Genomic DNA, 14,470 nt, shown 5'->3' with positions numbered 1-14,470 from the left:
GGTTTTTGTCTCTACTACTAGATTATATACTATTTTGTGTTTCTCCTTTCAAGGCTGAAAAGCCAACATTTTCCATCTTTCTTCATGGATCTGATCTTCAATACTGGGGATGGGAGCTCCCCCCCTTGAATGGATATGCCTATAAAGCACACCATTGTGGAATTCACGTTTGCAATTGTTCTAAGATTACTCAAAATAACAGAGTCAATGGACTTGTGGACTCTCTGTCTCCAGGTTTGCAACATAACAAAGGAAAGTTTACGAGACCAGTTATTCACAAGCCAAGTATGAAAGACCACCATCTACCTTTTATTGTATATCGATGGCCATGTGACTGAAACTGGTTCTCTGAAACTGAAATCCTTTTATCCCAAAACTCAAAAGAGACCTGGGGGCAGTCTGCAAAATAACACCAACAAGGCAAAAGCTGCAGACAAAGGCTGTGTCACCTTTGCCTTTTAAGAACCCAGGAGCTTAGAAGTCTATGACTCCCAGCCTGACTCCAAAGCTCAGTTTGCCTGTAAAGAAATTGGACATCTTGATACAATAGCCATGAGTGCCTGACTTTGTGACCCGCTAAACATCCCTCTTTGTAGTAAGCCTGATATGCAGACCCCAGTCATTTGAACTTACTTTAAGAGTGGAAAAAAGCTTCTTTCTTCAATGGACTCTCAAAGACATGTGAATCGTTAATTATTCTTTTGGTTTATACTTGTAGAAGTGCAATACCTTCCTTAATTAATCTTTCTTGAGTGTGTGGTATGTGACTGACGTAGTGTTCAGCTATTTCTGGATGAATGTGAGAATAAATAACCCTCTTTGTTTGCATGCACAAAAGTCTGTGCTTGTATCTTTAAATTAACCAGACATCAATAGGGGTTTAGAAACACACAAATCTACCTCTTCAAATATAAACCACACTGATTATGGACAGAAAAGAAGGGAATTTTGGAGTTTCAGTTTCTCTCTCCATCCCTGTCCACAACACTACTCTCTGCTGCATGGATTTCATCGGCAACATGTCTCAAATGTTGAGTGACAAAAAACCAAATATGCAAGGTGTGGTAGGTCCAGATCATTATACTGTTTGAATACAACTTCCTCTAACATATATTGCATGGTTTTGACTACATGCTGTAGGTCAATATTCCATTATTTTGTTGATTGCTGCTCTGCATTAGACAGACATGTTCAACATTAAGTCTGCTAAGACGTCAAGGTCTTTCAATTCCATTGTTAGCTAAATTATATAAATGTAAATTGTTGCTGTAGGTATAGGTACAGGGATCTACAGATTCTGGAGGTTCATCTAGAAAATGTGCACAGCTATAGGTGAGATCATAGTTCGAATCTGTGACGATTCTGCCCAAGTGCAGTAGATGGCGCGTAAAACAACCTTCTACCCACTGGCCGCAATGGCGACTTTTCATACCGTATTGTCCCAAACCTGCCACATTAATTATGCATTCCTAGGAAACATGCTATTTCTATGGCGGGCGGGCTCTCATTCGCCTGACACACCATTAGCTCGCCACTTCATCATGCTGGGCACCACATTTAAAGTGCAATCGCGCACACAGCTCTCAGTGCTTTCAGCCCATGACTGCTGCACGGAAGACAGGATGGCCTCGAAAGACAAAAAGACTGCAGGCCCCTGCTTCAGTGACGGATCCCTCAAGTGCTTTTTGGGCACAATGGAGGCCCACCGTGATGTCCTCTACCCCACTCTGGCTGCCGGATGGGCAGCAGCGTCACTAATCAGGCTTGGGAGGCAGTGGAAGCGGTGGTCAGCGCCAACACCCTGCAAAAAGAGGGCAGCCACCCAGTGCCGCAAGAGGATGAATGATCTCCTCTGTTCCACCAAGGTAAGTCACTCTTCTCATTACTCTCAACTTATACAATCACAAACCCATCACACATCCAAAGGGCCCCCACTCACTGCCAGTTCAAGGGGCATCACCATTCACTCTCTCACACATACCTTCATTGTCCTCATCACGTCTGAGGGATCACTCACCACCCACACATGCCAGGCACACTTATCATCTGGCCTGGCAAGCATCCTACTTACACTTTCTCCATCTGTATTCATGTAAGACAAGTGGGGACACAAGAGGGAGAGGTCGCAGACCGGTGGAGGAATGCCTGAAATCAAGGACCTCACGGGCTTTGAAAACAGAGCCATCCAGCTGGCTGGCGAGGATCAAGATGGTTGCTGTGCTGATGGTGAGGTCAGCAGTGCTCAACCAATTGAGGATCCAGCAGTGCAACATCCATTAGGCAACAATGCTGAGATTGATGGTTAATGGCCATGCATTAATTATCTCTCCTTGCTTTTGCAGGCACATCTAGGAAACTGCCAAGGCAGTCTAGGACCCAGGGCCTCCAATCAAGCCCCGAGGGAAGCTCAGAAGAGGAATTTGCTGAAACCCTTCCTGAAGACCCGTCACAGCGTTCATCCACTTCCTCCATCACCACAGAGACACACACCTCAGTGGGGCCTAGCTGTACAGTAACCTCGGAATCACGATGAAGTGAGCACAATCGCACTTTCTGATCCACAGCAGTCGGCAGCAGGGACTTCCCAGGCATCCAGCACTCGGAGGACTGCTGGAGGCCAGAAATTTGCTGAGTCCGAGTCAGATGATGAGCCTCTGGACTCGGTCATGTCACAGTTGCTGGAGCTGCAGAAGCAAACTCAGGAACATCAGTAAGGGATGTCCACTGCACTCCTCAGATTGCACGGCACGATGGAGAAGTCTGTCCGCCTTCAGGCTGAGGTCATAGCGCCGGCATGCCAACGCCATGAGTTCAACGCCCTGAACAAAGATTTCCATGGCCGCCACGGAGACCTTGGGCCAGGTAGTCGTTTCTGCACTGCTATGTGGGCTCAACTCCATTGCCGACGCCATAGTTGGCCTCCAATAGTGTGTACGCGAGATGGGGGGGGGGGGGGGGGGGGGGGGGGGCGCCCAATCTCACTCCAGCTACCCTTTCTCCTCAAAGAGACAGTCAGGGACCCTTGGGCACCCATAGAGAGGAGGATCAGCAGGTGTATCCCCCACGGCCATCCATCCAGACGACTCTAGGAGTGTCCGGCCCATCCGAATCCCCTCTTCCTTTGACCTCAGCAGCTCCAGCTCCACAAACCGAAGAGGGTGCCACTGCCACACAGCAGGGTTCTGAGAGCAGGCTGGGGCCCTCCAGAGGACGCACGTCAAGGTGACCACAGACAGGGCTTAACAATCAGTAGGCTGCCTCCACCTCCACTGTGGATGTCCGGGGAGCACCAAGACGTAGCAGCAGGGTTAGGAAAGTTAAAGTGCAGTTGCACAGACTGGACACGGGTATTAATCAATTGTACATAATGTTCACTATTGTAAATAAACTCCCAAGAATGTTTCCCCACCTATGGCTCCTTGTTCTGTTGAGTGGTGTTCGTGTCACTCAGATGTGAAACCTTTCTGCACAAGATAAAGGTAGATGTCTCAGTCCAGTCTTCAGACCAAAGAGATGGTTCAGCCTCTCACTCCCTGGACACATTACTGATGCCTGCACTCGACGATGCTCATCATTGCTGCCAGAATGTCGTGGGCAGGCATCAGAGAGTTCCGTCATTCTGTGTGCTCTCAGCACATTTAAAGGTGGGGCTGGACCCCATCTCGTCAGCATGTGTGACCGTTGATGCTGTGCTCCTGAAGGTGTGAGGTGCTAAAGACAGGCAAAGTCAGATGCTTTTAAAGTTTCATGGCTGCGTCTCTGCGACCCTGATCACAGAGCGCAAGCGAGCTGCCCTCGGCCAGAGAGGAGCCAAACATTCTCAAAGGCTATGTGAAGATCTATGGAGTGTCCTCATTGCATGTTGTCATCATCCTCCTGCTATTGGATGACTATTGGGGCCTCCACTACGTCTCCATGACAAGAGCATTATCACAGAGGGTATGTGCACTGCCATAAGCAATACTGGAGTCAAACATTCACAGGTGCAATGTGAGGATCTATGGTGTCTCCTCACTGCAAGTCATCAGCCTCCATGAATTTGGCAGCTATGAGGGCCTCCAGAGCGTGTCTGCCTCGTCTGGCCAGTGCGAGGGCCTCATTGCCGCCTTTGAGGACCTCCTCACCCTCATGTCCTCCTCACTGGAGGAGACCTCCAGCTCCTGCATCTTCTCTTCAGCCAGCTTCTCTCCCCGTCGCAGTGCCAGGTTGTAAAGGGCACAGCAGGCAACGAAGATGCATGACATCCTCTGTGGGCTATATTGCAGGGCTCTACCAGACCAGTCCAGGCACCGGAAACCTCATTTTCAGCATCCCGATGGTTTGCTCCACCAAGTTGCGAGTTGCAGTATCAGCCTCTTTATACCTTCGCTCTGCTGCAGTCTGAGGCTGCCACACAAGTATCATCGGCCACGTCCTCTACAGGTAGCTCTTGTCCCCTAGGAGCCAATCCTGCAGCCTCTGTGGGCCCTGGAAGACGTCAGGGATCTGTGAACGACTGAGAATGTACGAGTCGTGTACACTCCCTGGAATCTGTGCGCGGACCTGCAGTATGTGTTTGTGCAGCTGGGTGCGATCACCACATTCAGCAAATGAAGCCCTTGCGGTTGACATTGTTGACCGTTTGTTATGGCGGAGATCTGAGTGTAATTGATCGCACGCTACCCCTGTGAGAAATCTTAGATCTGGGCAAATCCAATTGCTCTTGCATCCTGGCTGTTTGGGCTCCGGGCAAAATGCACAAAGTTGTGTGCCCTCGTAAAGATGGCATCTGTGACCTCATGGATGCATTTGTAGATGGAGGCTTGTGTTATCCTATAGAAGTCACCTGTGGAACCCTGAAAGGAGCCATAGGCATATAAGTTGAGTGCCGTGGTCACTTTCATGGCCACTGGATGCCCTCCATGTCCCCGTGACACCAAATCCAGCAGTATCTGGCAAATGTGACCGACCAGTTACCTAGACATGTGCAGTCTTTGGTGACACTGGTTGTTGGTCATCTGCAGGAATGAAAGGCGGCGCCCAAAGACCCTGGGTTTAGCTAGGCACTGATCAACGACGGCTTGTTGTGGCTCTTCAGCAGTGTGCGTGGGAGCCCCGGCTGCCCCCATCTTCCTGAGGGTGCTGCTCCTCCCTCTGCAGAGCCAGGCACCTCCGATGCTCTCTTCTCCGCCGTCTTTGCTCTCTATATGGCAAGGTGGTGGTAGTTGGGGTTTCTGGAAGCCATGCAGAGCACTAAACACTAACCATCCAAGTGGTGGCCAGCACTCTGAGATGCGTTAAGGGGCCTTCAGACTTAACAAAAAGAGAGGTTGTTACTATATCCAGGCTAACCCACATGTCTCTCTCTTTCATCCTGCAGTAGTACATCAGGGTCATGGAGCCTGATGACCTAGCTGTATGCCTCACCAGACTCCATGATCCTGATGTACTCCTCCTGCAGGATGAAAGAGAGACGTGTGGGTTAGCTTGGTATACTAAGAACCTCTCTTGGCTAAGTCTGAAGGCCCCATAACACATCCCAGAGAATGCCACCACTTGGGAGGCCAAAATTTAGTGCGCTGCATGGCTTCCCGACACCCCAACCACCTCCGCCCCACTCCGCCTGAGTGACTGGCAGCAGCCGTGCCCATTGGACTGCATGCTGTGCTCTCAGCTCAGGCATTCTCCTAACCCACACCTCATGGCTGCATTGTTAGCTTGAACTATGGGGGGGAGACTGGTCCAAACCAGGATGATGACATTGCAAGGGGCTGTGAGGCCTCCACCAGTGACTGCTCCACAGCCAGCTTTAGCAAGGAAATTGTACAACATGCCCAGTCATCCAACTGTTCTGTAGTCCAACACACACTCATAAGTTTGTAGTCTGTGCCCAGCGGGTGAAAAGCTTTGGAGCACTTGCTGGCATTTGCATGCCTCTGCATTGCTTGAGTTGGCAGATAAGCTAGAGGCCTGACTCCACATGTCAATGTGGCTGTGCCTGAACTGTCTCAGCTGCAGAGGGATGGTCACTTCATACAGGGTTTTCCTCATGCATGGCCGCTTCCCTCCCCCCCACCCACCCTACACATGCTTGTGCACTACCTTCTACCACAGGGCAGCCCTTGCCCCTACCCCCAAGTCACCTCAACTGCAGGGTAGCCCTTACCCCCACGCCTCCAACTCGCTTCAACCTCGAAGTCCAACAGGCAACCCGGGCGAGCGCTGCACAACGTTACTATGTACTCACCTCTGAGTTTCCCTCAAAGTGCATGCTTTTTATATGCTGTTGTGAAACACGTCGGCGTGCAATCCCCTTTTTGCCTTTCCATTATCACAGTCCATCTTTTATATTTAATAATTTTCCTATTAGAATTTAAAGCTCATTCAACTTTCCTTTGACTATCTATTAATTCTCCCCCCTTTTCCTCATCTTTCTAAAATGCTGATTATCTTGGTCTTCAGTTCTGATGAAGAGTTTAACCTTTCTTCAGATGCCGAGCGATGATGTTTCATCAGGTTTTTCTACCATCTTCATTCTTTTTATTAAATATGAAATCTTTAAATGGGTTCCATCACATATCATACCTGTTCACTATAAAGCACGATCTTGTCTTGTGAATAAACAAATTGAATGGTATGTACTCCTGTCCGCTCTGGAAGAATTTTGTCCCTGAAATATAAATGTATGTTACAGAATAAGAGCTTGAACAATTCATTGGCAGTACAAATGTCAGAATATTCAGGGGACACATGAAATTCTGGAAATTAGTATAGCATGTGTCCATCAAGAGGCAAATAAAATGGAGGATTTTATATTTTTTTAAATTATGAATTATAAAGAGAAAGAACTAAATAATGCTTTTCTTAATTCTAGAATCAGGTTCTTCAGGTCAGTAACCACCTCACCCATCCCCCCCACCCCAAGTCAGCTCTACAGCCTCTCCAAAGCACTAACTTCCTTTAAAATTAACTTATTTGCTCCAGGGTGATCATACCTGTCCTGTAACTTAAATTAATGCAGAGGTTATAGAGGGAATTTGAGATGTGAAATAACAGTGTGAGATCAAACATAAAATTCAATATTAACAAAAAAGTAAATTGTATGTAATTTAAGGAGGTTTTTTTTAGGGTCAAATTCTAATGACAATCACATTGGAACATTATTTCGTTGAAGACTTTGAAAGAGTCATATAATTAACCCATAACATTTTAGCATTTCTTTCATTCCATTGATATGTTAGGTCAGCTCTGTTGTATAAACTAGGCTCAGTAACTCATCGATGTAAGAGCTTTTTGTAACGAACAGAAAGTCAAATACCAGGAGATATGTTGACCATCTTGTCACTGATGGGCTCTGGCTGTCATGATGGATAAATTACAAGTCAAATGCTATTTATTAACACTAATTTGCAACAAAATATAACTCTACTTTAGAAATTCTCAGCCTTGCGCCATTTGGATTCAACATCAGGCAGTTTAACATTAAAAAGCATTAAAGCTCATGCAAGCACACCAAATGAATGCCCAACACATCTTGGGATTGTTTTACTACATTACAAACAGCGTACAAATGCAATCTGTTGTTCCACACATAAAACGTGCTACTGAGAACTGAAAAGAAGTGTCGCCAATACCTGAAATAGAAACATCCCTCTTTGTCACCTTCTCGTCCTTTGTTGCAGTTTAGAATTGTGGGCTGAATAAAAACATGCAGAAGTGGTTAAAATTTTAGGAAGGCCAGATTTATAACATACAAAGTTACAATATTTACTTTGCATATAGAGTAAATTAAATTTGTAATTGATTTTTCCATTTGTGTACAAGAAAAGGATTCCTGTTTAAAATCTGCAACCCTTTAATTCATAACAGGATCCCCATATAATTTGTACAGGAGCAACGTAATCATTGGGGTGAGGGGGATTTGTATAGGAGCAACGTAATCATAGGGGGGCAGGAGGAGAAGAGAGCAGGGAAGAGAAAAATTGTTCAATTTCACTATCCTCAAAATTGCAAAATTATGTCACCAGTCTGTTTAAAGAAATATTACTCAGAACTGGCCTTAGTTCTGAAATTTGAACAACACTTATCCTTACTGTATTTGTTTAACACCACATGACTAGTTTCAAGTAAAATTGAAATTTTGGGGTACTCTGGGCTGTGCTCACGTGATCAAGATGGGCTTCTTTCTTTGAACTTGTGTTCCAAAGCAGAATGATAAATTATGGTGTATCTTTCTGCATGAACCTTATTTGGATCATAATTGATGGGCCAGCTCCCAATTCTCAGTTATACAAGTAAAATGCTAAACATCCCTAGCTGGGGTGGTCATTTTTGTTATTCTTTGATGGGATGCGGATGTTGATGGCAAGGCCAACATTTGTTACCCATCCCTAATTGCCCTTGAGTGGCTTACAAGGCCATTTCAGAGGGCAGTTAAGAGTCAACCATAATGCTGTGGATCTGGAGTCACATGTAGGCCCGACCAAGTAAGGATGGCAAATTTCCTTCCCTAAAAAACATAGTGAACCAGATAGAAAATTGATGATAGTTTCATGGTCACCGTTACTGAAACTAGCTTTCAATTCCAGACTTTTACTAGTTGAAGCTAAATTGCACCAGCTGCCATGGTAGGATTCGAAACTGTGTTTCCGGAGTGTTAACTGGGGCCTCTGGATTACTAACTCAGCGACATTACCACTATGCCACCGTCACCCCCCTCAAGCAGTTTTATATTAATTCAGTTTGAAATTATGATAGATTTCATTTCGGCCTCAACTCCAATTTCCCGCCGTCTCCCCATAACCTTTCAACCCGCTACTAATTAAAAATCTTGTCTCTCTCCACCTTAAATTTATTCAGCGTCTCGGCATCCACAGCACTCTGAAGTAGTGAATTCCACAGATTCACGACCCTTTGAGAAAAGTAATTCCTCCTCATCACTGATTTAAAACTACCACCTCTTAGCTTAAAACTATGGGGTCTCATTCTAGAATGCCCCACAAGGGGAAACATCTGCTCCACGTCTACTTTGTCTATCCTCTTTAGCATCTTATATACCTCAATCAGTTCTCTTCTCATCCTTCTAAACTCCAGCGAGTATAGGCCTAAACTGCTCAATCTCTCCTCATAAGACAAGCCCCGCATCTCTGGAATCAATCTAGTGAACCTCCTCTGAACCGCCTCCAATGCAACTACATCCTTCCTCAAGTAAGGGGACCAAAACTGTGCACAGTACTCCAGGTGTGGTCTCACCAATGCCTTGTACAGTTGCAACAACACTTCCCTATTTTTATACTCTATTCCTTTGGCAATAAATGCCAAAATTCCATTTGCCTTCCTTATTACCTGCTGTACCTGCATGCTAGCTTTCAGCGATTCATGCACGAGGACACCCAGGTCCCTCTGCACTGAAGCATTCTGAAGTTTCTCTCCATTTAAATAATAAGTCACCTTTTTATTCTTCCGACCAAAATGGATAATCTCACACTTATCCACGTTAAACTGCGTCTGCCAAATTTTGGCCCATTCACCTAACCTGTCCATATCCATTTGTAAATTTCTTTTTTCTTCCTTACAACTTACTTTCCCACCTATTTTGGTATCATCTGCTAATTTAGCTATAGTACCTTCCATCCCTGAATCCAAGTCATTAATATAGATTGTAAATAGTTGGGGCCCAAGGACCGAAAGTTACAGCTTGCCATCCAGAAAAAGACCCATTTATCCCAACTCTCTTCTTTCTTTGGTTAGCCAATCCTCTATCCAAGCTAATATATTACCCCTAACTCCGTGTGATCTTATCTTGTGTATTAATCTTTTGTGCAGCACCTTATCAAAGGCCTTCTGGAAGTCCAGATATACTACATCTACAGGATCCCCATTATCCACTTTGCTTGTCACATCTTCAAAGAACTCTAGTAAATTAGTCAAACATGATTTACTCTTCATAAAACCGTGCTGACTCTGATGGATTGCATTTTGACTTTCCAAATGCCCCATTACAACTGCCTTAATAACGGGGATTCCAACAATTTCCCAACAACAGATGTTAAACTAACTGGTCTACAGTTTCCTACTTTCTGCCTCCCCCCACTTTTTGATTAAGGGTGCTTTTTAGCATTTTGCCAATCCATTGGAATCCTTCCAGAATCCAGGGAATTTTGGATTATAGCCAATGCATCCACGATCTCAGCTGCCACTTCCTCTAAGACCCTGGGATGTAGGCCATCAGGTCCTGGGGGCTTGTCACACTTTAATCCCAATAGTTTGCTCAGTACTTTTTCTCTAGTGATGGCGGTTGTTCTAAGTTCCTCCTTCTCTATACCCTCTGCACTACCTTCTACTATTGGGGTGGTACTAGTGTCCACCACCGTGAAAACTGAGGCAAAATATTGATTAAGCATCTCTGCCATTTCTGCATCCCCCACTATTAACTCCCCAGTCTCGTCCTCCAAGGGACAAACATTCACTTTAGCTGCTCTCTTTCTTTTTATATTCTTGTAAAAGCTTTTGCTATCAGTTTTTACATTTTGTGCTAGTTTTCTTTCATAATTTATCTTTGCTCTTTTTATTTTTTTTTAGTAACCCATTGTTGATCTTTAAAAGTTTCCCAATCTTCCAGCCTGCCACTGACCTTTGCAATTTAGTTTGTCTTAGTTTTTGCCTTTATGTTATCTTTAACTTCCTTGCTTAGCCATGGATGCTTTTCCCCCCTCTTACCATCTTTCTTCTTCTTTGGAGTATATTTTACTTGGGAGGAATTGAAGATCTCCTTAAATATCTGCCACTGTTCATCAGCTGTCCTGCCTTGTAGTCTTCGTGCCCAGTCCACTAGGGCCAAATCTGCCCTCATGCCTATGTACCTTTGCTTAACTCCAGAACACTAGTGTGGGACTCAAGTTTCTCGCTCTCAAACGGAACTTGAAATTCTAGCATGCTATGATCACTCTTCCCTAGAGGATCCTTTACTATGAGATCATTAATTAATCCCACCTCATTACACAAAACCAAATCCAGAATAGCCTGCTCCCTGGTTGGTTCCACAACATATTGCTCCAAGAAACAATCTCTAATACACTCTATGAACTCTCCCTCGAGGCTACCCTTGCCAATTTGATTAGTCCAGTCTATATGCATATTAAAATCACCCATGATTATTGCCATGCCTTTCTTACATGCTCCCAATATTTCCTGGTTTATACCATGCCCTACTGCTAAACTACTGTTTGGGGACCTATAGATTACTCCCGCCAGGGACTTCTTCCTTTTGCTATTTCTTATTTCTACCCAGACTGACTCTACATCTTGCTCTCTAGTGCCTATATCATTCCTTACTATAGCACTGATCTCTTCCTCTACTAACAAAGCTACACCACCTCCTTTTCCTTCCTGCCTATCCTTCCGAAACTGAGTACCCTTGGATATTCAACTCCCAAACCTGTTCTTCCTGTAACCACGTCTCAGTAATCACCACCAAATCATACCTATTTATCGCTATTTGCGCTGTTAACTCATTAGTTTTATTCCAAATGCTACACACATTCAGATACACAGCCTTTAAGTTTGCCCTATTGTCAATTTTCCCTACTCTTATATGATTCTTTGGTGCAATGTGGCATTCACACACACTGTCCCTTCCTTTCACTTTTTGGTAGCAATCAGCCTCGTCATTAACCTGCACTCTTATCTCTCCTTAAACTTTGATTTTTATATTTCCAAGCAACTGAACCCTCCCCTATTTAGTTTAAAGCCCTATCTACGAACCTAGTTATGCGATTCGCCAGGACACTGGTCCCAGCATGATTCAAGTGGAGCCCGTCCGAACGGAATAGCTCCTTCTTTTCCCAGTACAGGTGCCAATGTCCCATGAATTTGAACCCACTTCTCCCACACCAATGTTTGAGCCACGCATTTACCTCTTTAACCTTACTGACCCTGTGCCAATTAGCTTGTGGCTCAGGTAGTAATTCAGAGATTACCACCTTTTTGGTTCTGCTTTTTAATTTAGCCCCTAGCTGCTCATATTTCATCAGCAGAATCTCTTTCCTTGTTCTACCTATATTGTTGGTACATTCGTGGACCACAACAACTGGATCTTTCCCCTCCCACTCCAAGTTCCTCTGCAGCCCAGATGAGATATCCTTAACCCTGGCACCAGGTAGGCAACAGCGCCTTCGGAACTCTCGATCCTGGCTACAGAGAACAGTATCTATTCCCCTAACTATACTATCCCCGATTACAATTACATTTCTCTTTTCTCCCCCCACTTGAATGACTCCCTGTACCACGGTGCTATGGTTAGTTTGCTCATCCTCCCTACGGTCCCCGCTCTCGTCTACATAGGGAGCAAGAATCTCAAACCTGTTACACTACCCGCCCCTCTACCAAAAAGTGCACTGAACATATGAGCATCAGCCCAGAATTTGAAGCAGGGCAGCTTACAGCATGTCCTGTGAGTTAGACTTGTTCCTGCACTCTTCAGCTCAAAAATATTTTGCCCACCAGAAGTGAAAGTTGGCAATGGGAAATCAGGCATCTGGAATCTTGGTGAATGATGAGGCCAAAAGGGTTCTTAACCAATAAGGTTTAAGGATTCAGAGATAAACAGAGGCAGAACTGATAAAGAGAATTTCATGAATTCAATGTCAAATCTGGACAGAAAGAGAAGTAAAGAGAGCAATGTTTCAATTGAGGAAGGAATTTCTTTTTAGATTTTAAAATTTGACAAATCTCCAACAATGCACAGCCTGAAGGAATGAAACTCCACACTTTTAAATGTTCCTTTTCTGGACAAGAGGGGTTTATTTGCAGTCATTAATTTTTACCGCAATGCTAAAAGAGCACTTATGAAGTTAACTACTGGATTTACCTTTCCGTGATGTGTTTAATGGTCAATTAATTTACAAAGGCTGGACTTTCATGAAAAATAAACATTTCTATAATATTCCAGGGATAGAAGATAGGTTGGAAATTACAGAAACAATTGCTCATGTTTCAAACTGCAGAACCCATGATCCTTAAAAGAATACTTAAGTGCTATGTCTATAAAGCTACAAGTTCAAAAATATGCGTATGGAATGTGGGGTGGTATGCAGCAAAAATGCTGAAATAAAAAAAAGACACTCAAGACTTTGGTCTCTTGTTCCAATGAAGCTCAACAAAAGCTTGAGGAACAGCGCCTCATCTTTTGATTGAACCAACATACCAGACTCTATAAGAGTTCAACTTCAGATCATAACCTGCAGCCAATTTTTTCCAGACGGCTGTATTTATTTGTGCCAAAACACTATGGTAAGCACTTCCTGCACTTGTGCAGATGCAGTGTCAGCCAGTGAGTGTTTCAAGTGAGATGCTTTTAAGTACAGCTTCTGCTTTCTGTCGCCAAATTGTGCAATTTTTTTGCAAGTTGGTGTACTTTTAATCATCTCCTTTATAGCATATTTTGGAGTTTTATTTAAGATTAAGGCTTGCAAACAATTAAATAAAGCAATGCTGATTTTCAAATATTTATTCCAGTAGCGAATGCAAGATACCTGGGAATGACAGGTACAGTAGATATTTTTCCCCCAACAGTATGTTAAAAATTTAAAAATAAACATTTCCCTGAAATGTTTAACAAAAAATCGTCTCCCAACGTGGGGCTCAAAACCACGATCCTGGGACTAAGAGCCCCACTTTCTACCAACTGAGCTAGCTGGGCTGTGTATTGCCCCTGCTCCAACTTCTCCAATTTGTTCACTTGTTCAAATAAATGCTGCCTTTTAATAAAACTGGAAAGATTATGCTGGGTCTAAAGGCAGCTCCACAAGTTACCCCTTTTCAATATTTCAAAACCACTGTATACTGCCACCAGCTGATCCGAAAGGCATCAGGAACAATTGTGAATATGCCAACAGCTTCAGTGTGGGCCGAGTGTGCATGCACAACTGCTCCTGATGCCTTTTTGGTCAGCAGCAGGAGTTAGTGTTTTCAGCAGCTGTTGATCATTCTGCTATTCTCCCATTTCCTCCTCATCTAGAACCATATTGTGTTTCTTTACTTGTCCCATTACCACCACCTTTTAAATTACACCATTGTTCCCTTTGTCCTTTAATCTCTCCTGCCTTTCACCCTATCATAAATTTTTCTTTTGTTCTTTGCCACCAGGTGCTCCATCTATCTTTGTATTTGCTTAAAGCCCGTTCCATCTCTAACTTTTTACACTTCTGACAAAGGGTCATCAACTGGAAATACCAACTTGGTTTCTCTCTCCACAGATGGTGCCTGCTCTATTAAGTATTTCCAGCGTTTTTGTTTTATTTTGGAATTCCAGCATCTGCATTTTAATTTTGTATGATGTTGAATGGACTGAAGCTTTTAACTAAGTTGGGTCAAAATTCAGTTTTATTGCAATAAGATCAATTGTAGGAATTTATTTTAATGATGTTATGTCGCGAAATGGGTAACTATATTTAAAACATTAAAGACTAATTCACTGAGCTTACGCTTCCGA

At 44.1% G+C, this 14,470-nt stretch overlaps 1 protein-coding gene across 1 annotated transcript in view; it reads right to left on the bottom strand.

The window, feature by feature from the left end:
- The window catches only part of smchd1 (structural maintenance of chromosomes flexible hinge domain containing 1), a 211,842-nt gene that overhangs the window by 49,975 nt on the left and 147,397 nt on the right, over positions 1–14,470 (bottom strand). Inside the window, exons 34-35 of the mRNA XM_078540635.1 lie at positions 7,614–7,675; positions 6,565–6,649 (exon numbers count right to left, since the gene is read on the bottom strand). Of these exons, the coding sequence (XP_078396761.1) occupies positions 6,565–6,649; positions 7,614–7,675 (147 nt within the window). The remainder of the gene's footprint in view (positions 1–6,564; positions 6,650–7,613; positions 7,676–14,470) is intronic.

Source organism: Cetorhinus maximus, chromosome 4, assembly GCF_964194155.1.
Source record: "Cetorhinus maximus chromosome 4, sCetMax3.hap1.1, whole genome shotgun sequence".
Taxonomy (NCBI): domain Eukaryota; kingdom Metazoa; phylum Chordata; class Chondrichthyes; order Lamniformes; family Cetorhinidae; genus Cetorhinus; species Cetorhinus maximus.
This window is presented reverse-complemented; position numbering and strand designations above follow the sequence as displayed.